Source organism: Sphaerodactylus townsendi, linkage group LG08, assembly GCF_021028975.2.
Source record: "Sphaerodactylus townsendi isolate TG3544 linkage group LG08, MPM_Stown_v2.3, whole genome shotgun sequence".
NCBI classification, from domain to species: Eukaryota; Metazoa; Chordata; class Lepidosauria; order Squamata; family Sphaerodactylidae; genus Sphaerodactylus; species Sphaerodactylus townsendi.
Genome location: NC_059432.1, coordinates 25,934,194 through 25,961,172, shown reverse-complemented (window position 1 = coordinate 25,961,172; position 26,979 = coordinate 25,934,194). Strand labels below are relative to the sequence as shown.

The 26,979-nt window shown below is 42.2% G+C and overlaps 2 protein-coding genes across 2 annotated transcripts in view; one reads left to right on the top strand and one right to left on the bottom strand.

The window, feature by feature from the left end:
* CDH23 (cadherin related 23) overlaps positions 1–21,302 on the top strand; it is a 612,421-nt gene extending 591,119 nt beyond the window's left edge. Inside the window, exons 59-69 of the mRNA XM_048505079.1 lie at positions 628–789; positions 1,196–1,452; positions 1,645–1,742; positions 2,947–3,067; positions 4,049–4,128; positions 7,073–7,113; positions 7,394–7,454; positions 9,137–9,266; positions 9,708–9,830; positions 10,323–10,436; positions 19,895–21,302. Coding sequence (XP_048361036.1) covers positions 628–789; positions 1,196–1,452; positions 1,645–1,742; positions 2,947–3,067; positions 4,049–4,128; positions 7,073–7,113; positions 7,394–7,454; positions 9,137–9,266; positions 9,708–9,830; positions 10,323–10,436; positions 19,895–20,221 — 1,514 coding nt within the window. The 3' untranslated portion in view covers positions 20,222–21,302. The remainder of the gene's footprint in view (positions 1–627; positions 790–1,195; positions 1,453–1,644; positions 1,743–2,946; positions 3,068–4,048; positions 4,129–7,072; positions 7,114–7,393; positions 7,455–9,136; positions 9,267–9,707; positions 9,831–10,322; positions 10,437–19,894) is intronic.
* Positions 21,303–23,523: 2,221 nt separating this feature from the next.
* The window catches only part of LOC125437505 (prosaposin-like), a 63,278-nt gene continuing 59,822 nt past the window's right edge, over positions 23,524–26,979 (bottom strand). Inside the window, exons 14-15 of the mRNA XM_048505080.1 lie at positions 26,086–26,187; positions 23,524–25,413 (exon numbers count right to left, since the gene is read on the bottom strand). Of these exons, the coding sequence (XP_048361037.1) occupies positions 25,378–25,413; positions 26,086–26,187 (138 nt within the window). The 3' untranslated portion in view covers positions 23,524–25,377. The remainder of the gene's footprint in view (positions 25,414–26,085; positions 26,188–26,979) is intronic.

Genomic DNA, 26,979 nt, shown 5'->3' with positions numbered 1-26,979 from the left:
GTGGTCTTATTTATTAATAGGCATGCTTTTTGTGTGATATAGCTGGCTTTAGTTGCATTAATGAACTCATTTTTGATTTCCATATGATATAATACCTTATACATAAAGTGCCAATCTAAGTTGTCAAATGCCTTCTCGGTGTCATGGAAAATTAAGGCTGCTTGAATTTCCAGGTGTTGTTCCAAATATTCTAGCATATTAATTTCCACTCTTACATTCTCCCTAATCTGCCTTTTTGGCATTTGATCATGTATATAATCATTCAATATTATTTTAAGCGGTTTGCCAGGACTGCAGCAAAAAAAATAATAATCTGTGTTTAGCAATGAAATAGGTCTGAAGTTCTGAATCTTCTTTCAGGTTAAGTGTAATATTGGCTTCTTCCCATGATTTTGGGATTCTCCCCCCACACACACACACACACACAATATGGTAATCATCGTGTTTAGTAGTATTGGTGTCAAAGTTTTCTCGAGCTTTTTATAATATATTACAGTATAACTATCTGGTCCCTGGCACTTTCATTTTGAATTGTTTTAAAATATTTATTTAAAAAAACCTTCCCCCATTTTTTATTCCTCTCAGCTATTTCAATTGAGCTGTAAATTTTCCTTCCTGTTTCAAAAGGGGTTGCAACCGATGCTAAGGTGGGTTCAGAGCTGATCAAGCTTACTGCACTTGATGCCGATGTGGGAAATAATAGCCTGGTCTTGTACAACATTTTGGGGATCCGCTACATCAAACAACACTCCAATGACTCTGAAGATGTAGCAAACATTTTCAGCATTGGTAAGCATTCCAGTGGGACCTCCTATTAATTATTAACTATTCTCCCTCCCTTGTGCTGCATCTCTCAAATGATATCTGGTTAGCTTGTCTAGGAAAGGCAAGAAATGGATGTTGATAGATTGTTGACCAGACATCCAGCCTGCAGTTTACTTTGACTTTTAACAGCCATACTTAAAATGAGAAGCTTGGCAGGGACAACTTGTTTTATTTTAACATTTCTTTGCCGCTTCCCACTGACTAAGGACATCTTCTTTCATCTTCATCTTATCCAGACATTATCTCTTCTGCTAGACCCAGCTAGCCTATCTACACTTAGGCTTGTGTAACTTGGATGTGTAGTACTGAGATGTTCATCAAAATGTGTAGATTGGCGTTAATCCAAGTTCACTGCTGGTTCTCATGAAAGGTAATTTAGATGGGATTCTTCGGACCTTTGACCTCTTCACTGCCTACAACCCTGGCTACTTTGTGGTGGATGTCATGGCCTCAGACCTGGCTGGTCACAATGACACTGCTGTCGTGGGAATCTACATCTTGCGGGATGATCAACGTGTCAAGATCATAATCAACGAGATCCCAGATAAAGTACGGCAGTTTGAGGAGGAATTTATCAGCCTATTATCTAATATTACAGGGGCCATTGTCAATACAGATGATGTGCAGGTAATGATTAATTTAAGGTAACACAGCCATTCTCTTGTGGGCTGTGTTCTTTCTGTGCCAAGGGAGCTGGATAAAAGCAAGACCAGCCTTCTGGGGTAGCATACCCTGGAACTATCTTGCTACAGAAAAAATGTCATAACTTGCCATGTAATCAGTTGTCTAGAAGAGCCATCTGTTTTCTTTCCTTTATAGTTCCATGTTGACAAAAAAGGTCGAGTGAACTTTGCCCAAACAGAATTACTGATTCATGTGGTGAACCGGGAAACGAACCGGATTCTGGATGTAGAACGGTAAAGATGCTGTGCCTCTTTATAGATTTAGACTGGAAAATAACATAAAAGGTAGGGATGGGTAGCCTGTGTTACAAGAATTGCAAGGCAAGAATTAGCATTGTTAAGCAGGAAGTAAGTTTAGTCATACTTAATCATCTACATAGCATTTACTGCTTTCAAATTATTTCCCACACATGATGAGTTTCAATTAACAACTACCTGATAAAGTAAAGTAGATTGCAGTTAAGCAGTGGATGGAATGTGGTAGAGAAGATAATGTACAGTCTAAGGCTGTGTAATAATTTCAAGGCCAAGATGGGATCTGATGTTTCCAGCAAGGGCAGAACAACGTGTTGTATATAGATATGTAATTATTTTTGCTAACTATTTTTATTTTATACAATGCTGTTTTAAGGGGAAAACTGATCAGCGTAGCCACTATTCTGTACCTGGAGTTCTCTTCCTAGGAACTCTGAACTTCAGCAGTTAGGAAAGGACCCTTTAACTGACACCACAAAAAATTGCTTCCATTCTGAAGTTAGCATAAGTAACAGATTCTATCATGCTCAGCAGTTTGTCACAGTAGAATACGTTATCTGTGATCCTCAGATAGGTTTCACATAAGTAGCTAATAGTGGAGCCCTGAACAAAGTTAACCCTTCTAAGTCCATTGCTTCAGTGGGCTTAGAAGTGTGTAACTCTGTTTAGGATGGCACTGTAAGCTATTTCAGCTTATTTGGATAGAAAGTATTTGCCTCTGTTGCTTTTGGCAGCAACATAGTAAGTATTGCGCACAAGTATTTATTTTAGATACATTCAAAACCTACTTCATTTTTAGCAAACACCTAAAACCTCTGAAGATCAAAGTGACAAAAAAATTAATCAAAACACCTATTTCAGGTGACCAGCCACTGGTTCTCCATGGAATGACTTACTGGCTGTTATTTATGGCAGTGATTCACACAAGACTTGTTCTTGTATATCTAGCTGCCCCATCATAGATGTTACACCTGAATTTTGAGCCTTGTGGTTATAAAAAGAAGAAGCTTAGTAGGTTTGTTCCAGTATACTTTTAATGCTATTTAATGGTGTGGATTTCTATTTCCTCAGTCTAGTAAGTTGGAAACTATAGCATGGAGGTGAGGGTTGTCAGAAGCAGTTTTTAAAAGTTGTTTTGTTTTGTTTTAATATGGTAAATACATAATGAAATATGTGTGTCCAGAGTTATACAGATGATTGATGAAAATAAGGAGCAGCTGCGGAATCTCTTCAGGAACTACAATGTCTTGGATGTGCAACCAGCCATCACAGCCAGGGCACCAGATGACCTGTCAGCACTGCAGGTAAGATGGAGGCTGTGGTTCTTTACACCTGAAGCCTAGCTTAGCTTCCAGCTACTATACTATTCTGGAACTTTGGAATCAGTCACACTGGATGAAACTAAGCCTGCATAGATCAATATCTTGGCATCAACAGCTTCTTCCCTAACAGAGGCCCCTAGTTCTTCAGTAAGCATACAACAGCTGGATATTATATAACTGAACCTGCTTGTCTTACAACACTAATGTTTATAGGGAAAGGAGATTACAACTTTAGATCAGGACCTTTCAGAGGTCGAGGCCCAAACCATTTCCATTTTTTGAGGAACTGGTGGCGGCAGCAGTGAGGAGGGGCAGGGAGTCATGCCAGGCACAGTGCACCTCTTAGCTTTTTCCATCATTACTGGGGTCCAGCAAAGCCCCCAGCAACAATAGAGGAGAATATTAATTCACAATGTACTACAGGCAGTGGGACACAAGTTTACAGTTGTATGATGAATACATTCTTTAAAACCTGTCAGTGTATCTCTGGAACTATATACAAAATCTCATTTGGCGATAACATCAAAAGTCTAATTTTGAGGCCTTCTATGAGGCCCAAGCCAGATGACTCTCCTGCCCCCCCTCCCATATCTATTATAGGCCCCTCTTTAAATTGCCTCTTTGTGAAACAAAACACCTATAATGCTCCTAATATTGTTAACAACTACAGAAATTAGTTGTGTCCAAGTTGCTGGGATGGCATAGAAGGTTAGTGAGACATATTCTGTGAACCTTTTCCACATGGATTAGTTGTAACTTCCAATAAATCACAGAGTCACCTTTCATTGCTATGTACATTCTTTTGCAATGTCCTGAGTAAAAGGGCAGCTTAGAACCATTCAACAGACATCCCAGAATTAGTAGGTACTTTTAACCTTCTGCAGTCGCCTAGAAATCTCTTAGACAGTCCACCCCTGCTGTAATGGTTGGTTTTGTTTTTGTTTTGTTTTTTGTCATTTCTAGATGGCAATAATCATTCTGGCTATTCTCCTCTTCCTGGCAGCAATGTTGTTCATCCTCATGAACTGGTACTACAGAACAGCGTGAGTAGCCTTAAGTGCCTGAACGTTTTAGGGCAAAATGAGTGAGATACAGTTTGGACTTGACAAGTCAAAAATAAATATCTTAATACCTTGAACATGGAAGATGAATGTTCCAATTCAGAGAGCCACAAAGTATTCATGGCTACACATTTTCCCCACTCACCACACCGAACAGGCAAATAGTGAGACTGTGAAAATTGATGTATATGCTGAGTTTCCCTGACACACGACTTCAGAGGGCAGGTCTCCTTCATAATGATTTAAGGAGACTTTTTTGTGCCATCAACTCACAGCTGAATAGGGTTGGTCGATACTCAAAAAATTCAGTAAAATTCAGATTCGGATGTTTTGAGGCTTAAAATGATTTGTATGCCTGAATCCAAATCACAGCCGATTCGGATATGCCTGAAAATTTGGGTAAATCTGAGAAATTCGGGTCCATTTTAATTTTTTTAATGTTTTGGTGTTTTTACACGTTTTGTCCTTCAGGGGGCACAATTTTAAAGCTAGCAGCACCAAACTTTCAGAGGATCATCCGGAGACTGTCCTGATGATTCTACCCAAGTTTTATGAAGTTTGGCTTGGGGGGGGGCAAAGTTATTGACCATCAAAAGGGGTGCCCCACCCACATTATTTCCAATGGGAGGTAACAGAAGATGGGGGCTACACTTTTGAGGGTCCATAACTTTGGACCCCCTGAACCAAACCTCACCAAACTTGGGGAGTATCATAAGGACAGTCCTTGTATGACAGCCTGAAATTTTGGTGACAGTAGCTTTAAAACTGCCCCTTCAAAGTCACTCAAAGAAATTTCCCCAGATTCTGGGCTCTGCAGTGGCTGGCTGGCTCCATTGCAGCCAATGGGAAATTTCTGTGGGAGGGCTGTGGAGTGCACATTTCTCATGGGAAACCCACAAAATGTTCAGGGTGTCTTCAGGAGAGTTTCTTCATGACACCATCCAGGTTTGGTGACCGTTGCTTCAGGGGGTTCGATTCTATGGGACCCAAAAAGGGTAGGGCCCATCTCCCACTACCCCCTGAAGCAAAGTTCCTCAAACCTGGATGGTGTCATCCAGACACTCTCCTGAAGATATCCTGAAAGTTTTGTGACTGTACGTTCAGAAATGTGCACCCCACAGCCCTCCACCAGAAATTCCCCATTGACAGCAATGCAGCTAAGTCATTGCAGAACAAAAAATCTTGGGCAAATTTCTGGGGGTGCCTGCAGGGGTGCATTTTTAGGTGTATTGGCACCAAACTGTCAGGGTATCATCAGGAGACTGTCCTAATGATAACCCCCAAGTTTGGTGCAGTTTGGTTCAGGGGGGCCAAAGTTATGGACCCTCAAAAAGGTAGCCCCCATCTCCTTAGCTCCCATTGGAAAAAATGGGGAATAGGGGCACCCGTTTTGGGGTTAGGGTTAGGTTTGACTTTGTCCCCCCCCCCCGAACCAAAACTGCACCACATTTTGGTGTTATCATCAGGACAGTCTCCTGATGATACCCTGAAATTTTGGTGCTGATATGTTTAAAAATTAGCCCCCTGCAGGCCAAAACGTGAAAAAACACAAAAAAATTAAAAACGTGATTCGGCTGCTGATCTGAATCCCATGGATTCGGATCAGTTTTGATTTGGACAGCTCGGTTTCGGACCCAACTCATCCGAATCTGTCCGAATCAGTGCAGATTCGGTCCAAACTCCATCCGAATCTCCAACCCTACAGCTGAGTGGGGTTCTCAAGGAATGATATGTTTGGAGGTAGTTTATCATTGCCAGTCCCCATGTCATGATCCTAGTATTCTTTGAAGTTTGCTCATCCAAATACTTACCACAATCAACCTTGCTTAGCTTGTGAGATCTGATTATCTAAATTGGCTGCTGCTGAAAGTGAATCTCTAATCTAGTTCATGGAAAAGGCTAGTCTTGATGGGGCAGGATGGGATCTGCATGAGCTATTGCACTCAGTTCTGATTAAGGTCAATAAATAAATTGCTGTGTTGAGGTATCGGTGAGGGATACATAGTGGTTCATTGATAATTTCATGGGATAAAATTCTGTCACCTGAGGATGAACATCTCTTTGCAAATTGAAATCAGAATCTTCAATTTTGTTATTGGGGTTTTTTTTACTAGTCCCATGTGTTTATTTCACAACAGTCATAGGCTTGTAGCAAATAGTAGTATATAGAATATTTGAAATATTCTCATTAATACTTTTAAAATGCAGATTTATTCTGCTCTAAACAGCAGCAATACAACAATCATTTAAAAAAATTTGCCCAAGCCAGTTCTACAACTCAACATCATGATCTAATTAATAAGTTCTATTTTTCCAATACTGAAACACTGCCATTTTACACAATTTTATACAATGGTGCTTTTAACCATTCACAAGTTTCCACTGCCAGTGCACGTATATCCTTTTAAAGCTAGAGCAGCCTTGCAATTTGTCCCTTGTGTCTCACATGCTTGAAAGTATTTCTTCTCTCTTGCAGCCCCAAAGGGACCCAAAGTGCAGCTGTAACATATCGTGGCAGGGAGGGGAGACATGACACAATGAGTCAATATTGGAGTGGCTCCCTGTGTAGTAATTGTGAATATTTTTAAATAGCTGAAGAAACTTAAATGAATGGAATATGAAAAATCGCAGCATACTAGCACATCTGATTTTTATAGATAATTCAGTACATTATAGTCTAGAAAGCACACTAAGGAAAATTAAGGATGAAAGAACAAAAGATTGCCTTACTAGTGAACATTCTCAGCCAATGGTTTTTCCATTTTTTGACAGGAAATGAAACATTGTGTGACATTTTTAAAGGACTGAAATTTATATGACACTTATTAACAATTGTCACCATATAATTCTTGTGTATTTACAATGTCACCATATAATTCTTGTGTATTTTTTCTGAAATGTTTACTTGTTTTAAACTGTTTTGCAGACACAAAAGGAAATTGAAAGCAATTGTGGCTGGTTCCACAGGTGAGAGATACTGAGGGATTTTCTTTCTGACCCCTGAAAAATAATGAGTACTAGTGTGTGTGTGGAGGTACTCTATAGCACTGGTTGGCAAATGCCACCAAACTGACATACACAGCTTAAATTATGACTCTTTCTGTCATGCAGAAGAGTAATTAGGAAAGCCTTAGACTAGAGTAATGTTTTTATGTGTCAGGTTTCTTTAAAGTCACAGGAGCGTGAACAATAAAAAGATGGCAACGCTAAATTCAGTTGATGTAAATCTATACATTGTCTTCCACAGGTAACCGAGGCTTCATGGACATCATGGATATGCCAAACACAAATAAATATTCCTTTGATGGGTGAGTTCTCAACAATTAGCACTTTTGCATATTCAGTGAAAGGAAATCTTACTGGTTTCTCCTTGTTTCAATACGAAACAACTGGCTGGTCCTTGTGAACACTATATAGGGCTGCTTCATACACTGCACCATTAGAAGCCTGGATTTGCCACCAAGTGTAAATACACCACAACGCTCCCTGTTTCCTGCTTCATACAACTATGAGGTTGGGATTTTTTTAAAAAAAAGTAAAAGCTTAGGTGTCTACCCAGTTTTTCAGAAATCAGCTGAGAGAAAGGGAGAGTCAAGGCCAATGTGCACATTAAATGTAGTTTCATTATTCTTTTCTATACATTGCAACTGTGATTTAAAGGGGGAAGAGGGGCTTCTTAACCTTTCTTCTTGGGGTATTTATTTTTTAATTTAAATTTGTTTCCTCAGCAGAAATTGTCCATACACAATGCTTTTACCAATGCTGTAGAAAACATATGGGTACTTGAATGTTTTCCCCAGTGGCAAATTGGGGAAAGGCAACAGGACTAGAGGAATAGTTCAAAAGTCTTTCTGTCTTCCTCTTTAAATCACATCTCCATTTCCTGTTTTGTAGATGATAATCTATTTGTAAACCAAATAAAAGAATTGAATGCAATATATAATTCCATTATCAGAAGTGTTGATTCACAGAGGAGAGAATAAATCAGATTCTAATGTTACAAGCTCCCCTGCTTCTTCCAGTCAATACTTACTTGACTGGTTTGGAACTCGCACCTCTGACTTGAGAATCCTTCATAGAGAGGATTTAGTCATTCAGTGCTGAGGAAGGCACTCTGCATGAACTTATAGCCATTATTATTACTACTACTTCTACTACCAGGACATAGACTTTTCAGTTTCTCAGGGAGGGGAGAACAGGGCTGAATCTTGTCCAAACTGTTACTTAGCTTAACCGAATATTTTTAAAGTAGCAATGGGGGAAATAACTCAGCTTAGCAGTGCGAGAGGCAGCTAAGTGGGATCTTTTAGACAGCTATACTAGAATTGGCTTTTGAAACGTTCCACAGAGAATACAAGGAGACCAAATTGAATTTAAATATTTTTATAAGTTTTTGGTGCAAACATTCATACAGTGAGACATAGAGAAGCATACACACAGTTCCTGAGATATAGAAAGGGTAGAAAAATAGGTTTGGATGATAGAGTGGGAAGGGGAGCAATGTTATATGTTACCTAAGTTCAGCTGAAGAAGTCTTGAAGAAGGATTCCTATGCCAGCATGGGAATCTAAGTGAAGGACGATATTGTGTCTCAAACCAACTTGACCAAGAGAGGTTAATGCCAGTAAGATGAGCCTCAAATGAGTAAAGAGCACTGAGTCTAGGGTGAACGGTACTTTTATACCCCTTTGTGCAGTGTGGGGCAGGAACAAATAGGTTTTAGTTTCGTTTTCCTGGATCTTTTGGGATTTCCACGCTGGGATCACTGGGCTTGAGCTAATTAATGGCTCATCTATTGTTTCTAAGGGCCGGGATAATAGTGCAAATTGTTAATTTAAAAAATTCTTAATTAAAAAAATTATTCTCAAAAAAGGCAAAAGAATGCTCAGAGTTTTGAGAAATGTTGTTGGCATGACTGTGTACCAGCTTTTAAAGAAAATTCTTGGAATGGTCCAGTTTTTTATTTTGGGTATGGTGTCTCCCCTTACAGAGCAAACCCTGTGTGGCTAGATCCTTTCTGCAGAAATCTAGAGCTGGCAGCACAAGCTGAGCATGAAGATGATCTTCCTGAGAACCTAAGTGAAATAACAGACCTATGGAATAGTCCAGCCAGAACTCATGTGAGATGGTGTCTGATTACTTTCAGGAGTTAAAATCACAGTATAATAAGTATACCTATCAGCCTCAGTCAGGGTACAGAAAATGTAAACAAGCACAACAGAAAATCTAAGCCACATGTAGCATTACTGCTCTTCATCCCAGGCCTGGTCTCCCAGTTACAATTCATTAGCTGTTGTGATAGCTATAAAATCAATTTAATCTGATAAGGCTGGTGATTATATACTTGATAGAAACCGAGAGATGCCGTTACTGAAATTTTGTTCAACTTACTGTGTTCCCACATTTATTAAACATTACAGTGGGAGATGACCAGCAACAAATGAGAATAAGTTGGACCAAAATTTCTAAGGCATACCTGGGGAGTGAGCAGAGATAGCGGAAGGATTTCACTTGAGCCTTATTGAATGAGACGCTATTTTCAAAATCCTCTCTTTATTTAGGGGACATTTGGACGAGAGCCTTCTGCTGCCAAACCTTCAGATGATCGCTACTTGAGAGCAGCCATCCAGGAATATGACAATATTGCCAAGCTAGGCCAGATCATGCGAGAAGGGCCAATCAAGGTGAGTTGGTCTTGCTTGTTCATTTTGGCTCACCAAAATTGGTTTATGTCCAGTTAAGTCTCTTTCCATGGTGATATTCTGAGAGATACAATCTCCTCAGGATACACTGCAATAGCAACAGCCTTTTTTCCAGGGTAATGTCCCTGAAAATGTTTAGCATTCATATATTTAACTAGGAACAGTAGATTTCATTCAATTTCAGTTTCTCATCAGCAATCAATTTTCAGATGACCATTTGTTGAGATGAATGCATTGAGACACTTATTGAATTTAAAGCAGGATTACACCAGACAGGATTCAAGAGTATTCCTTTGAAGCTTCAGCAGATCTTGGGGATCATTGTTTTTCCATATTTTTTCCTATGGAGAAGAAGTTCATGTTTTGCTTTGGAATAGCTTCTGAAGTGAATTTCTTAACTAAGGTAAGTTTCAGGAACAGATGGCAAAGGTCCCTGTGTAACTTCTTCTGCACCCATTCCCTCCATCCTTCCAGGGTTCTCTCTTAAAGGTAGTCTTGGATGATTATTTGCGACTGAAAAGACTACTTGCTGAGCGGATGGTACATAAAGCCACTGTGAGTCATGGGGACCAGTCCTCGGTCTCTGAGGTAGAGTGTGTACACTGGATTATTTAAAATTGCTTGTTGTGCCCTCTGGGATTGTGTGTGTGTTTTTCAAAGCTGTAGCTTTCTCTGTAGAAACAGCTGTCCTTTCTGTGGCTCTAGGCACCAGGGTGAAGAAGATTCATATAACAGAACAATCAGTGCTCAAGCCACTTGTATCCTGTTTCCTTAGCAGGACAGTTCATGCCATCTGTTGGTCATGCCTGTCACCTTTTCTCTGTAGGACGGAGACCCTTTACCTTGATGTTGACTTCTTCAGGTTCAAGAGTATCAAACTCTAAAAGACATGAGGTGGTCAGACTTTGAAAGTACAAATTAGTATCTTTTAGTTCAGACAGAGATAGAGGAAGTTCTCAATAAGTGATTCACAAAGGAAAAGTTGCAACTCACTAATAAATCTGGGAATTTTGTGGGGAGCCACCAGACTGTCAGCAGTGAGGGATGGAAACAGTGAAGTGCTGAAGGTGAGAGACTGACATAATTTTTGACCTAAGGTAGGAGGCTGTTTAAACAACAGTTCTGTAATGATAGAAAATTTTAACTAGGATAAAGAAGTCTTGAAAGAGGGGAAAAAAGGCAGATTATTATTTGCTCGGTATTGTTGCTCTCTGCAGGACAAGTGGACTAAAGAAATGCTTCTCCTTCCTTGGTCACAGTTCTACAGAACTGAGTGCATATGCATTCATTGAAAGCATTTTCCTCTGTGGTTGGAATCATACCTGAAGAGTAAAGAATTTTCAGGGAAACTACTTTTCCACCTACTGTTTGAGAAGAGTATGCAGACTATGCCTCTTATTTGCACGTAGGCAGGATTTCAAATTCTAATTGCGGTCAACTGTATTCCACAGTGTAGGTGCAATTTCCTCTTGGGTTATTGTCCTGCCTGCTAAACTTCTTCTTTGTGGTATTTGTGCATCATTCTGATGGAAATTCAAGATTGTGTTGCAGAGGCATAGATGGGCCAGAGTGTGCCCAGGGCACACTCTGGCTTTTTCGCGCCCCTCCCCCACCTCCCCCCGCGTGCCCCACTACCACCACTTACTTTAGGAAATCGAGCAGGCTGGAGGCCTGTCCTGGTGGGTATCTTGGGAAATGTAGTTCCCACACAGGCAGGCCTGTTCTGCAGCAGTTTCCTAAAGTAAGTCCGGGGGGCGCCGCAGGGTGGCGCTGTGGGGGGAATCATGCCCGTCCCCCCCGTGACCGCCCCCCACACTTACTTTAGGAAACTGAGCAGACTGCAGAACAGACCTGCCTGTGTGAGAACTACATGTCCCAGGAGACCCTGGGACATGTAGTTCCCACCAGAACAGGAAGGCCTGTTCTTCAGCCTGCTCGGTTTCCTAAAGTAAGTGGGGGGTGCCGCCGGGGGGGCGGGGGAGGGGGGAAGGGGGAGGGGCTGGGGGGAATTTGCGTCCTCCCCACATGACGCAAATTTTCGCGCCCAGTGCGTGGCAATCACACTCGTCCCCTGGGAGCTTCGCCACTGCTATGTTGTCCTCTGAGAACTAAACTAGAAATAGAGTTTAGCATTTGTCCTGAACACACTCCACGGATGGGCAGTGACAGATATCCAGTGGGGAGAGTTAACTGTTTGTATGCAAAACTAGTGCCACAGTTTTATGACCTGGTCTGTTGGTCAGCTATTGGTCAGCAGATTGCCATTGCTTACATGGTGGTAACCACGTACACCAGAGGTTATAAAGTTACCTGACTTTCTTTGTTTCTCCTCCTCCCTTCCAGTAAGCCACGAGGCTTGTAAATTGACAGAGACAAGATGTAGTCTTAACTGTGTCTTTTGTTAGTATAGCATTTCTTGTTTTTCACCCATGTAACCTTTCCTTTATTTTAAACTAGCAAAACTTTATAAAAAGCAAACTCAGTATCTCTGCATAACTTTATTTTTGCCACTGCACATTTCTGCTACTTGAGTATTTCTCTGAATACATACTGTTCAGAAAATCCCAAAACAAGGACATCACAAAGCACCTCTTTGTAGAGTTGGATAAGTCTTTCTTACTTTGAAAAATAATCTTTAGATCTTTATCATTGTTACTTCCTGTTCTCTTCTCTTTCGCTCAGCTCTGTATGTTTGATGAATCAGATAAAAAGTGTCACTCATATGGGGGCAAATTGCCAACATCAGACAGCCACTATGTTTTCCTGTTTGTGAGACTTGCCTGCATTATATATTATGTACCTTTCAAACCTGACTTAATCAGTGTAGCTGCGAACAATTTTGTGGGAACGTCTCACAGCACTTCTACAATTAACAGATTCAGTGCCCATCCTCTGATGCATTCTTCAGCTTTGGCATGTAGATCCAATTCTGCAGGGAATTTTGTCATTGCATGATTTGAGACAGGGAATCACTGTGTCTCAGAAAAGACAAGGCAACCAGTCTGTTCAGATCTCAGGCTGACTCAATTTACTCCTGTTTCCACACTGTACCCAGAGAAGAAGAAAAAGGACAAAGAAAAGCAATCAGCATCAAAATGGTCTGCCCAGGAACAGCATGTAAAACTAACAACCTGTTAGCTTAATGGAGGACTGAAATTCTCTGCCTGCAACTTACCTGAAGGAATCTTTGCTGTCTGTGTTTGATAAAATTCCTAGATACTTTGGAAATCATAGACTTGCTTCCCAATCAGCTTTTAGATTTTATTCCATACAATTAATACTATTTATACATTCTGATGGAGGGGCAACTTTTAAATAAATCCCGGGATGTATAAACCTTCCATACTCCTCATCTGTACCAATAGGGGTACCACCCCTGTTCCCACTCTCCAGATCAGAGCCATTCTTTTTTTCTCTTTATTTATATAGATAGTATATATAGTATATGTGTGTGTGTGTGTGTGTGTGTGTAAATATAGTATGTGTGTGTGTGTGTGTGTGTGTGTGTGTGTGTGTGTGTGTGTGTGTGTGTGGGTGGGTGGGTGGGTGGGTGGGTGTGTATGTATGTATGTATGTATGTGGGTGGGTGGGTGGGTGGGTGGGTGTGTATGTATGTATGTATGTATGTATGTATGTATGTGGGTGTGTGTGTGTGTATGTATGTATGTATGTATGTATATGTGTGTGTGTGTGTGTGTATATATATATAGAGAGAGAGAGTATATATATAGAGTATATATATATATAGAGAGAGAGAGAGAGAGTGTGTGTGTGTGTGTGTGTGTGTGTGTGTGTGTGTGTGTGTGTGTGTGTGTGTGTGTGTGTGTGTGTGTATTCAAAGTATGTCACGGTTGCTGTACCGATCTTACTCCTGAGTAATGCGTGCCTGGTTTTCTTAACTGTAACCGCAGTATTCAGGGAATCTAGAGTGCCTGGCCCCTCCCTCCCGTTCTTTGCATGTCGCCCCTCACTCTCTTCCCTCCCTCACTTCTTTTCCCTTGCATGCCACCCCTCCCCCTCCCTCCCTTCCCTTTCCCTCCGCTAGGGTGGGTGGGTCATATCAAGATGCTGGGCCCCCTGCCTCCCCTCCCTTGCATGCCACCCCTCACTCTCTCCCCTCTCTCACTTCTCTTCCCTTGCATGACACCTCTCCCCCTCTTTTTCCTCCTTCCCTTTTTGTTGATGATAGTATACCTCAGTAATTGCTGGGCCAATTCCTCTGAAAATTCCCAGCCACTATAGTCAGCCAGGTGAGGGTGTTTTTAGATGTTCACATACATGAAATTTCACACCTGGCCTGGGTAAAATGCCTTTTTCCTGGTGCTCCATGGTGAAGGACATGCAGCTGCCTGTGTGTAACTGTAACCCTTAGAACCATGGTGGCGAACCTTTGGCACTCCAGATGTTATGGACTACAATTCCCATCAGCCCCGGCCAGCATGGCCAATTGGCAGGGGCTGATGGGAATTGTAGTCCATAACATCTGGAGTGCCAAACGTTCGCCACCACTGCCTTAGAATGTTCACTCAGATGGCCAGATATGAGCAGTGAAAACAGTACATAGGCAGAAACTCGAGTGGAAGTGAAACACATACACACATATACACATGAGGGAGAGGGAAGCGAGGGAGAAGGAGGGGTAGCATGCAAGGGAAGAGAGGGAGGGAGAGGGAAGCGATGGAGGGGGAGGCATCTTTTTTAAAATCTGGAGTAACGTTTAGTGCTTTCCAGTCTTCTGGTACAGAGGCCAGTTTTAGTGCCATTATATATGTTGGTTAGTACATTGTTTGGCATTTGAGTTCCTTAATAAGCCTTGTGTGTATTGTATCTATTACTTTCCTCCCTAAAATAAGGTTTATTTTCCTATTAACTAGGAACTAGTCTATCTTATTTTCAATTACTGAGACAAAGAGACATTTGCTTGATGTACATTGCTATTTGGCCTCCTGTGCCAGCAGAACAAGTTTTTCAGAAAGAATACAAAATTGTCTGTTACAATTGATGTAGTAAAGAATGTAATCTCTTTTCATAGTGTCTTGATAGAAGGATAATAACCTTCACATCCTGAGCACATAAACCACTACCTCAGGAAGTGAAAGCCATTCTAAATGAGCTGTTGCTACATCTGTGGATTACTCATTCCAGATTTGTTTAAAACCCTCCAGATTTGTCAAACACTATATGTTTATGCCAGGATTGGTGCAGCATTAGGCAGAAGAGTACTAAACATCTTGTTCATGTGACAACATCTTTTCCTACCTTCAGATATATCAACTTGCTTGTCTTTCCCATCACTGTGATGTACAGAGACCATGACAATGGAAAACAAGTTGTTTTCCTGTTACTATTGTTCTTTGTGCAATTACATCTCCTGCCCATCCTCATACGCTTGAGTGGCTACTTTTTTACTCCCCTTCCTCATCTGGGAGTCCAGGTACCCCCTGGCAACCAGCAGAGGAAGGTTGGGAGGGGCTTAACAGCCATAAATAGAGTCCTTGGTCCGGTTCCCATCAGTGCATTGATATAACTTCTGGAAGAGATGTCATCATGTCACTGACAATGTGAGAAACACTCTGGTTTGGGGGCCAAAATTCTATGGTAGAAGTTTTTTTCACCATAAGAGTTTTGCTGAGTTACCAAGCATTTCCTAAGTAGTTGATGACATGATCATGTCACTTCTGAAAGTGATGTGCATGCACTGACTGTGACCAGGCCAAAGCCTCACTTTATGTCTGGCAAGACCACCAGCCAGCTGAACAGCACCAAGGGGATGGGCTCAAATTGGGGGGATTCCCCATCCATGGCAAAGACCTGGCTCCCTTTCCCCCATCAAATCAACTTCCATGCACATCACTGGGGAGCAGCAGGCTTTGTTACTAGCTATTGCACCAAAATCCCCCCCGCCTATCTACCACTGCCCCTTCACTAGATATTTAATCTCTTGATGCCTTGTGCTCTCCACCTTCTTTTGTCCAGCATGGGGTGGTGTGCCATCAGCCAGGAGAAGCAGGCAAATTGCACCTTTGTTCTCTGTTCTATTAATGGGCGCAAATAGGACCCTTGTTTTGCCAAGATTCCATAAGCTGTCAGGAGAGGCTTAGGGAGCTAGGTATATTTAGTCTGGAGTAGAGTTGGCGATTCGGAGCTCCCCAAACCGCGTTTCGGCCCGAGCTGTGTTTCAGCCCGAGCTGCCCGAAACTGTGGCACTCTGAACCCCATTAGTTCGGAGTGGTGGCTCCTCCAAGCCCAGGCTCCTCCAAGCCTGTTTTAAAAAAACCTCCCCCCCCGCCGGCACCACACTCCCACCCTCCACTCCCACCCCAAAAGAACTTCAAAACTCCCCCCTCCGAACTCCCCCTAGTCCAAGCAGATGAAATTTATAAAAGGGGGGACCCCAGGCGAGCTGCACAAAACCTCCTCACAGCAGCAGAATCGCTCTGCTCTGCTGGGGATGTACTTCCCTCCCCCTGCCTTTTTTTAACTTTCAGCTTGGACTGGGGGGAGTTTGGAGGGTCCTCCTCCCAGCAGCCAGCAAGGATCACCCGCTCTGCTCAGGAATCCTCCAAACTCCCCAAAGTCAAAGCTGAAAGTTAAAAAAGGCAGGGGAAGGGAATTCTCAGCCAATGCCGCTTTCTGGCAGCTGACAAGGATCACGGCTCGGCGGCAGTGGCGGGGGTGGGAACCAACACCCCATCAAACACCCGGCAGCAGCACTCCCACTTCCCCCACCCCAAAACTCCCCCCTCCAAAACTCAAATAAAGTTTAAAAACGGGGAAAAAGGAAAAGCCTTGCTGCTTCCTTCCAGCTGGCAAGGCTCGGAACTCTGCTGGAGGGGAACCCCACAACAACAACCCACCCCCCACCCCAAAAGAGAACTCCAACCCAAACACAAATTGAAGAGACCACCCCTCCTCGCAAACACAAACTCAAAGTTGAAAAAAAGAAAAACAGGGAAAAAGGGAAACCCAAGCCACTTCCTCCTACCCAGTAAAGGAAAAAAATCCCCCCAAAGGAAGAAGAAGAAGAGAAGAGTTTGGACTTATATCCCCCCTTTTTCTCCTGCAGGAGACTCAAAGGGGCTTACAATCTCCTTGCCCTTCCCCCCTCACTACAAACACCCTGTGAGGTAGGTGGGGCTGAGAGAGCTCAGAGAAGCTGTGACTAGCCCAAGGTCACCCAGCTGGCATGTGTGGGAGTGTACAGGCTAATCTGAATTCCCCAGGTAAGCCTCCACAGCTCAGGCGGCAGAGCTGGGTATCAAACCCGGTTCCTCCAGATTAGATACACAAGCTCTTAACCTCCTATGCCACTGTTGCTCCAAAGGAAAGCCTCTCACCCCCCACAAAGCCCACCCCCACTCACCCAGAGTTGATCCTGCTGCCACTTCCTAGGTCACCAACTGAATGAATGGAGCAGTAGCAGGCCAGCAACAAGGCTTGGCTGCCTTATGGTGCTGAAAAAGTGATGCAAAACACAAGAAAAAACTAAGAATCTCCTTCAAATTTTAAAATGGTGGCCATTTCAAAGCACATTTTTGCAGAACTTCACATATAATACATTTACCTGATCTAACAACTGTGCCTCAGGAATCCCCCCTCCCTGGGAGTTTCTTACACACCAAAGAATCTCCCTCTATTTGTAGCCCCTATCCCCCATTGTTTCCAATGAGAGCTAATAGGAGATGGGGGCTACCCTTTTGTGGGTCCATAACTTTGAGGGTCCATATCCCCCCAGCTAGGTTTCCCTATTGTAACAATTGTCCATAACTTTGTCCCCCCCTTAACCAAACTTCACCAAACCTGGGGGGTGTCATCAGGACAGTCCCCTGATGATACCCTGAAAGTTTGGTGTCACTAGCTTCAAAAATGCGCACCCTGAAGGCACCCCCGTAAATTCCCCATTGGCAGCAATGGAGCAAAGTCACTGTTCAGATGCAGAATAAAGAATATTGGTCAAATTTCCAGGGGGTGCCCACAGGGGTACATTTTTAAAGCTAGCAGCACCAAACTCTCAGGGTATCATCAGGAGACTGTCCTGATGATACCCCCCAGGTTTGGTGAAGTTTGGGTCAGGGGGGTCAAAGTTATGAACAATTGTTACAACAGGGAAACCCAGCTGGCTTCATGTGCAGGAGGGGTGAAAAAACACAAACCAGCATTTTGAAGCTAGCAGCACCAAACTCTCAGGGTATCATCAGGAGACTGTCCTGCATGATACCCCCCAGGTTTGGTGAAGTTTGGGTCAGGGGGGCCAAGGTTATGGACAATTGTTACAACAGGGAAACCCAGCTGGCTTCATGTGCAGGAGGGGTGAAAAAACACAAACTAGCATTTTGAAGCTAGCAGCACCAAACTCTCAGGGTATCATCAGGAGACTGTCCTGATGATACCCCCCAAGTTTGGTGAAGTTTGGGTCAGGGGGGCCAAAGTTATGAACCATTGTTACAACAGGCTTCATGTGCAGGAGGTGTGAAAACAGCTGGCTTCATGTGCAGGAGGTGTGAAAAAACACAAACCAGCACAAACCTGATGATACCCTGAAAATTTGGTGTCGCTATCCTTAAGAATGCACCCCCTGCAGGCACCCCCAGGAATTCCCCATTGGCAGCAATGGAGCAAAGTCATAGCAGAAAAAAGAATATTGCGCAAATTTCTGGGGGTGCCTGCAGGGGGAGCATTTTTAGACATATTGGCACCAGAAATTCAGGATATCAACAGGAGACTGTCCTGATGATACCCAGCAAGTTTGGTGAGGTTTTGTTCAGGAGGTCCCTCAGAGGGGTAGCCCCAATCTCCTTAGCTCCCATTGGAAACAAGGGGGGATAGGGGCACCCCCTTTGAGGGTCCATAACTTTGGCCCACCTGAACCGGACATCACCAAACCTGGAGGGTATTATCAAGACTGTCTTCTGATGATACCCTGAAATTTTGGTGCTGATATGTCAAAAAATGTGCCCCCTGCTGGCTGAAACGTGAAAAAAAACCAAAAAATAAAAACGCATCCGAAATTCTCAGATGTTCCCACAGATTCGGGGGTGTGGGGCCGCGAATCTGCCAGGTTTGGGATTCGGCCAATCTGAGCCCAATGACCCAAATCTGGTCCGAATCTGAATCAGGCCGAATCTGGCTGGTATCGACCAACTCTAGTCTGGAGTAGAGGTTAAGCAATTTTTAAATATTTGAAGGGATGTCATGTTGAAGATGGAGTAAGCTTGTTTTCTTCTGCTCCAGAAACTAGGACAAGGAGTAATTGATTCAACATACAGGACAAGAGATTCTACCTAAACATTAGGAATAACCTCCTGGTCCTAGGGCTGTTTGACAGTGGAATACACTACCCTGGATGGTGGTGGAGTCTCCTCCTTTGGAGGTTTTTAAACAGAAACTGGATGGCCATCTGTCAAGAGTGCTTTGATTGTGTACTCCTGCATGGCAGGGGGTTGAATTTGATTACTTTTGTGGTCTCTTCCAACTCTATGATTCTGTTATTTTATGAATTGCATTATATTCCTTCTTCAGTTTCGCTATTAAGCTTTTTGTGGGGTGTATATATCGATTAAGATAGCCGGGTCACCAGTTAAAATATCTGACTTTTATGCTAATACAAAGAACAAATTCAATTAACTTGAAGAGAGCCATGTATTTTTTCCACGAATTTTCCAAGGCATGCTGCCCTGTTCAGTTGTCTGTTCTGTCCAATCCATGTGTGGGATTCTACCACCTACAATTGCTTTTCCATTGATTTCGATAAATGCAAATCCATGTGCACATTCTTTTGTACATAGCGATCTGTTCTTCTAATTGGAAAGAATTAAGCAGGTCACATTCATAAGTGTTCACATCTGAGTACACAGGAATATCTCAATGAGTCATATAAGTTATACATATAACTGAAGCATTTAAAAATCTAAGAAGTGCCCTTCATGCTGGTTTCAAATTAGCTGAGGAAGGAAATGTGCCTGTCACTGAAAACAATGTAATCAGATAGGCTGGAGAAAGGAAGAACTCCAATGTGATGTGTTGATTTGGATTTGGATCTCTTCCAGCTGATCCAGAATGATCTCGATGATGATGATGACCAAAGGAGTCCAAGCCAGGGCAGCCTTCGGTTCCGGCACAAGCAACCCATTGAACTCAAGGGACCTGATGGTATCCACATGGTCCATGGCAGCACAGGAACTCTGCTAACCTCTGACCTCAACAGCCTTCCTGAAGATGATCAGAAAGTGCTGGGCCGCTCCTTGGAGACTCTAACTGCAGATGGTGTGGCCTACTGTGACAGAAATGCCCGCACTGAGTCAGCCAAATCCACTCCTATGCACAAGATGAGGGAAGTGATCATGGAGAGTCCACTGGAGATCACAGAGTTATGACTAGAAATGGCGTCACTGGTATAGCACTCCGAGGAAGCCTGGGCCCACGCAGACTGTTGCCACCAGAGGGAAAACATTGACCAAGGGACAAGCACAGCCGAAAAAACTCCAGGGCCCAAGATAGTCAGTGCCAGGCCATCACCTGTTTCAGAATAAATCTGGCCAAGATAGTCAACTGTTTTGTTATTGCAGCCTTGGGGAGCCTAGCCCCAGGGGGAAGGTTCTCAGGACTGTTTGTTTTTTTTGCCAGGCACTCACATCATTATGCTCATAATTTTTTAAAATTTTATTTTTAAATATAAAGTGTTAAAAAGAGAAGTGTAGGATGTCCTGAGGTATAAGCCTAAGGCTAGAATTGCAATAATCACGGTGCCATGTCCCATTAACTGAGCTGACTTGGCTCTCCATCATGTCCTGGATTACATCGTTTATGTTTGCCACTAGCCATTGACCAGGAACTTATCCTACCAGGGTGGAGGGGGAAGTTGGCTGCCAACCTAATGTAACTGAAATGACCCTGGGACTATCAATTCACACAGGTGGATTGTGTGATTAACTTCAGGAAGACCCATAAATGTTTGGCATTAATCTGTGTTATCACTTTTCCAGAAGGAAAAAAACAACCTGAAGCCATTTCTCCATTTTGCTGACTTACCAAAACACTGCAGCATCAAGACGAACAGAGTGACATTAATTCGGGTTCTGAACGTAGAGTGTTTGTGTGTAAATTTTTTTATTATTTTAATTTCAAACAGTAAATTGTTGAGAGTGTTTGGAATGGTCTGTCAAAAGAACCGGAAATATACTATTCATGAATTTGTTTAATCTGTGTTTTATCTTTTCTACCCTAAGTATTACTCAGATGTTCTTGACTTAAGCATTGTCCCGAGTGCATTCCCATGTGAGCAGAGAAATCTGAGCAATAGCTGTGCTGCTCAGTATACCAGCATGTACATTCCCTTTCCATAAGAACATAAAGGGGGGATTATAAGTGTGCCTTATTCAGGGCTGTGTATATGATGCACAAAATAAGATCAAAATTCTGCCGTTTGAATAAATTATGCAAATTAAGCAATCTTTACATCATTCTGCTTTCATGATTCAGGGTTTCAAAGGATTTACCAAGCTAGGAGAGTGGCAAAAGAATGTAACAAAGCAAGATATGACGGTCCAAAGGCCTAGTAGCACTGTTAGAGGTAAGGACAAAGATACATGAGAACCAGACTATGAATTATATGGGCTACTGAAGTCTTTAAGTGCAATCAAGACAAATTTGAGCATAGTTACTTAAATCCCATTTATTTTAATGGGGATAGAATATGCTTAACTTAGTCTTCATTTCCTGACTAATCAAAGTCTCTCTTTTTCTGACTTGGTTTTCCAAAACTTTCCCCACAAACATGGCTAGAAATGTGCTTTTAAAAGCTGGGGGAAAAGTTATCCAGATGTTGAATTTCATGCTGTCATTTTACACACAAAGATTTCTAAGTTTAGTTTGTGCCTAGCAAATACTTAACTTCTATGAAGCAACCCCCCTCCCATAGTGCACAGAGTTTTTAGTTTAATAGTAGTCCAAAACTGTGCTGCACATCTATGGTTTGTTGCCCAGTTCTCAGACTTGTGATCTTCAAACCAAATACATAGTCACACTTTAAGGATTATTCGCAATTTTAACCATGTTAAAGGAATTCTCATTTAGCCATGTTAAAGTTATTCACTTTAATCATGACAGCTGTATTTCAGCCAACATAGTACAGCCACACTTTAGTTTTGCATTAGTAAATGTCAGCCACACTGAACCAACATATTAGATGCAGTTGAACCACATTTTGCCATGCATTAGGCATGCCACCCATGCTTCAGTCACACATTAACAACCTTTTTGCCACACCCCAGAGCTTATAGCCATGTGCTTATAGCCACACCATAACAATACACTATCCACATTTCAGCCATGCATTAGCTGTGCATTAACCACACTCCAACTACACATTAGCTATACACTAAGCATGCAAGAGCCATGCTTGTACAATACCTGCCATGCTTTTGCCATACTGCACCCATGCTTCAGCAACATTTTAACTGTTTCAGCTTTACTTGAATGGTACAATAGCCTCATTTGAACCATATATCAGCCACAGTTAAACAGTACAGCACTTTAACTACACTCTAACCATTCATTAACCACATGCTAAACCACATTACCCACAATCCAGCCACACTTACTCATTATCTGTGGTTCAACCACGCATGAGTCACTTTAGCCATAGTTCAGACACACATTAACAACCCTTTTTCGGAAGCCATCAAGTTATCTCATGGGGTTTTCAAGGCAAGAGTTGTTTGGAGGTGGTTTGCCATTGCCTGTCTTTGTGTTATACCCCTGGTATTCCTTGGAATCTCCCATCAAAATACTTGCCAGGGTCAAAGCAGAGGTTGTATGACTGGGCCAAGGTTATCCAGCAAGTTTCCAAGGCAAAATGGGGATTCAAAGATGGGTCTCCCAGAACCTAATCCAACACCTTAACCAGTGCATCATGCTAACTCTCAGTTCAGCCATGCATTAGTCACACTGTAACTATGCTTTAGCTGCCACATTAGCCACATGCTAACCACACATTAGCTATGATTTAGCCATGCATTAGGCATACTTTACCTTCAGTTCAATCACACAATAACTAAACATCAACTACACCCTAGCTAGTTTCTGAGATTGTGGGCACATTTGAAACTTTGAGAAAGGAAAGTGGGCATTACCAGCAAATGGCTGTGATAGGGTAGAGGCAGTCACTTAGTTAGACAACCCACTACCTCAGTTGGACAACCCACTACAAAATATTGGGAGATTCCTAGTTAAGTGTCTTTCAAGGTGACAGCTTTCAACTGCAGCTTCCTGCAGATTCACAGGGGATGCCTTCTGGGCTGTTCCTTCATATAAAAAAAAACCTGCTGCAAGAAGGAATTGAGGGAAAGTCAAGAGAACTCTTTGCTCTAGATGTTGTTTCCAAAGAAGGAAGGAGGGATTTGCTGCCTGTGCAGCCACAGGAGAGGGTCCAAGCCCAGTAGTCTGGGGAAGTCTGTATCCATGGCTCCTACCCACCTGGCAAGGAGACACCAAAGCTCTTTGTTTGTATCACTTAATACCTTTTGATTTTCTCCACAAGACTACTGGAAACACATCAGTGGGAATAACCATACTCCTGAGCTGGGAGATCAATGTGTTAGGCATAGAGACAATATATGCTTTTAAAATGTATTTGTCCCTAATATACAGTTTAACAAAAACAAGTGTGAAGGAAAAGTCCATAATAATTCTTTAATATTTTGTTATTACAGGTATTTTGGTGAAATACTGAAGCAACTGCATGTGTTCTCATCAAGTATATTGAGCAGGGGCAGGGGGAGAGAAAATGCAAAGTTACAAAAAATATTGGAGTATGCTTCCCATATAGTAAATGGAGCTCAGCCTCAATAAAGAACAGGCTTGTATCTTAATGAAGTTTGCCTCATGAACGTGATGTGATGTCACTTCATGCATCAGTAATGAACCTGTGCTTGCACTTTTACCTTTTCTTTGTATCTCAATAGCTGTGTAGAAGAGGGAATTTCAGTGGATGGCATTTTTTTCACTTCTGCTTTTCTATCACATTGACAAGCTATACCTGCTAAACACTCTCTTCTATTCAACTGATAGATGCATAGATTCAGTGCAGATTTTAAGTGCTTACCAACAAATATATTATCTTACAGTGGTATCTTTTAGGGGCTAGTCTACACTGCAGCATGTCTCTAAAATTGCAGGCTGTGACAGATTCAGCCAGTGGCTTTGGAATTTGGCTTTGAACAGATGCCACTAAGTCCTACACAAAATATTCATACTAGCACATGTATGATACTGCTTAATATTTGCTGGTTGGTCTCCTGACTATTTGCCTCTTTTTCTACTTTACAGGGGAAAATAAAACCAAATGAAATGCCTGCTCTTTTTGCTGCTCAGCATATTGCAAAAAGGAGCAGGAATTGCTCATTACTTTGGTGGTTGCTTTTTACATACTTATTGCAACATGGGGGTGGAGGGGGAACAGCTATGTGATTCTGTCCTGATTAATCTAAAACCCAGGCCATTTTATCAACCTAGGAGATCTGTGTAATGGAACACACCTCTGCACATACATTTAGTATAAAGTATTCCCATGTGGTGTGGTTCAACATGCATATTGGACACATTTTTTTGATACAGCAATAACTGTGCATCTTTATTCGGGGGTGACTACAGCTGAAGTCAATATGTGTACACATCTCAAAAGAAGAAAGGCCGAAGCCATGTTTAAGCTCTCCAGACTCCAAATGAAATCAGTGAATCCCTCCCACAGTTCACATGTACAAGCAGGCAGCTCCAATTCATTCTTTCCAGTCAGCCTTTCAAAATATTTTCCTACACAGGGAGCATCATTATATTAATATTAAAGTGGCTGTTATGATCCCAAAAGCAGCAAAAATAGGCCATCCAAACACATACATGAGTTTCTACAAGCTCCCAAAGTATGCAGAAAAACATTATCTTTTAATTTAACCAGAACAAAAAAATTTAAAAATCCATGCTTGAATTTGCTTTGGGAAGCACAGAATATTAAAAGTAGTTGACAGTCAGTTAAAGGGGGAAACATTAGGGAGATAAACTGGAAGGAGATTTGGTGGAGGGTCTAATTGAGTCTCATCTCTCATAATTCTTTGTCAGCCCTTGGCATGTTACTATAATTAATGTTGAGCTGGGATTTAAAAATAATAATAAGGCAATCTGTTCACACTAAAACATGTTCTGCAGAAATTATCATCTCCCTGAATACATGCCACATTTTCCCAGCATCTCTTCCCTTCCCTTCCCCACCCCTTGCCCCACCCCATCCCTTCTCCACCATAGCTCAAAAAGAGGACACTAAATGTATGGTGTTTTACAGCATCATTAACCAAGAATACACAGAGAGTTCCCCCTCTTGAGCACTGCAAACCCGAGTGGGGAGCCACATTACAAATGAAACCAAAGGTAGAAAAGAAATATGGGGTTCTTCCAAGTTGTAGATATCTCTCTTTCCTAACCCCATCAAATTCCAGGATTTCAAAACAAAAGCAATGTTCACTTGCTGAACAGGCTTCCTTTAGTTCCATAGATGACGTCTGCAGTATTCAGTGGCCTGTAAGAAAAATGAGGACATGAAGGGAAGTTGTTTTCACTATTCATATCACAGCTTATGACACAAAGTCAGTCTGGAGTCATCAGACTTCCAAGGATTGGCTGGTTGTCTTCCAGTTAGTGAGATTTATGGTCTATTAGTTTTCCTTTTAATTGATCATTTAGTTTAAATGATTACATGTGCTCTAATCCAGTGAGAGAGATCTACACAGCAAAGCAGGTTTTCACATGCACAGCTGATACAGATACAAACAGGCATCCAGACGTGCTTTATAGTTCTTGTCCTGGCCCCACTGAATGGACTAGATGTGTCTTATTATGTGAAGACACATCATAGCTATGGGACTACTGGATATGTGCACTCAAGCTGTCCCAAGGGCCATCTCATTTGACATTAATGGAATAAACTGTTCCAGATCTTTACAGAGCAATGTAACAGTGTGGCTTGACTAGTTGTTATGGACACATGACTTCAAGCATACTTGCCTCAGTGCATTGTTCCATGTCAGGGATCATCTTTTTCAGTTTCTTCCTATCTTGGCTTTGTTTCACTGATACCATCCAGTCAATCTTCAAGCAGACCCCCCCCCTTTTTTTTTTTTTGCCCCTTCTATTTTATTGCAAAGCATTCAATACTCTCCTAGTATTGCTTGGGAAATCACTTCCTACTTACCTGACACTGAGCTGCAGTCTCTTTGTTCATGCACCAGTAGGAAGGGCCCCGGGCACAGGCTTGCATGCCCAGAAAATGGGATTCAGGACAGGCTCCTATTTTCTACATGTTGAAAAAGAAGATGGCATAAAATTACGCTTATGCTCTGCCTCCTCTCCTTCAACTTCTTGTTGTTTTCCACTTGCCTAAGCAGTAGAAAGTTCCAGGACAGCTTTACTGGGTCAGCTTCCTTGTGAGGAGAATGAATACTAAAAATTTGTGCCATTTTTGTAATAGCCATTCATTTGCAAATATACAGGTATGGCAGACAGAAAACAGAAGGCACACAGCACCTAGCTTGAAATTTAAAGGCTTATGGTTCAGTTTTCTGTTTCTTTGGTTACATTCAGCATTGCTGCCATTACACACAGCTGTTGCCCAACACTCAAACTGGTAAACCAGGTTCACATCTTCTCCTAATTCTTCTGGTGGGTGCGCATCACCACACCCAAGTGATCTGACAACCTCTCACTGTTTGTCAAACCCATACCAAAGGCAAATGGCTCATTACAACATCACAGATTGTTTTTCACGTTGCCATGATATGTGTTCGTGTGTAATTGCCAGCAAGTGGCTCATGACTTAGGGTGCTCAATGCAAGAGACGAAGAGAGGTGGTTTGCCATTGGCTACCTCTGTGTTGCAACCCTGAACTTCCTGGTGGTCTCTCATCCAAGTACTAACCTGGAACAACCCCACTCATACTCTTGAGATCTGATGGGATTGGGCTAGTCCCTCCAGTATAAAATGAAGTTTAGTTTAGATGAAAGTTTAGATGAAGTTTAGCTGAAATGTAGTTTAGATTAAAGAAGAGCCTGCCAGAAAGCGGCTTTACTACACTGCTGAAGTACCTATC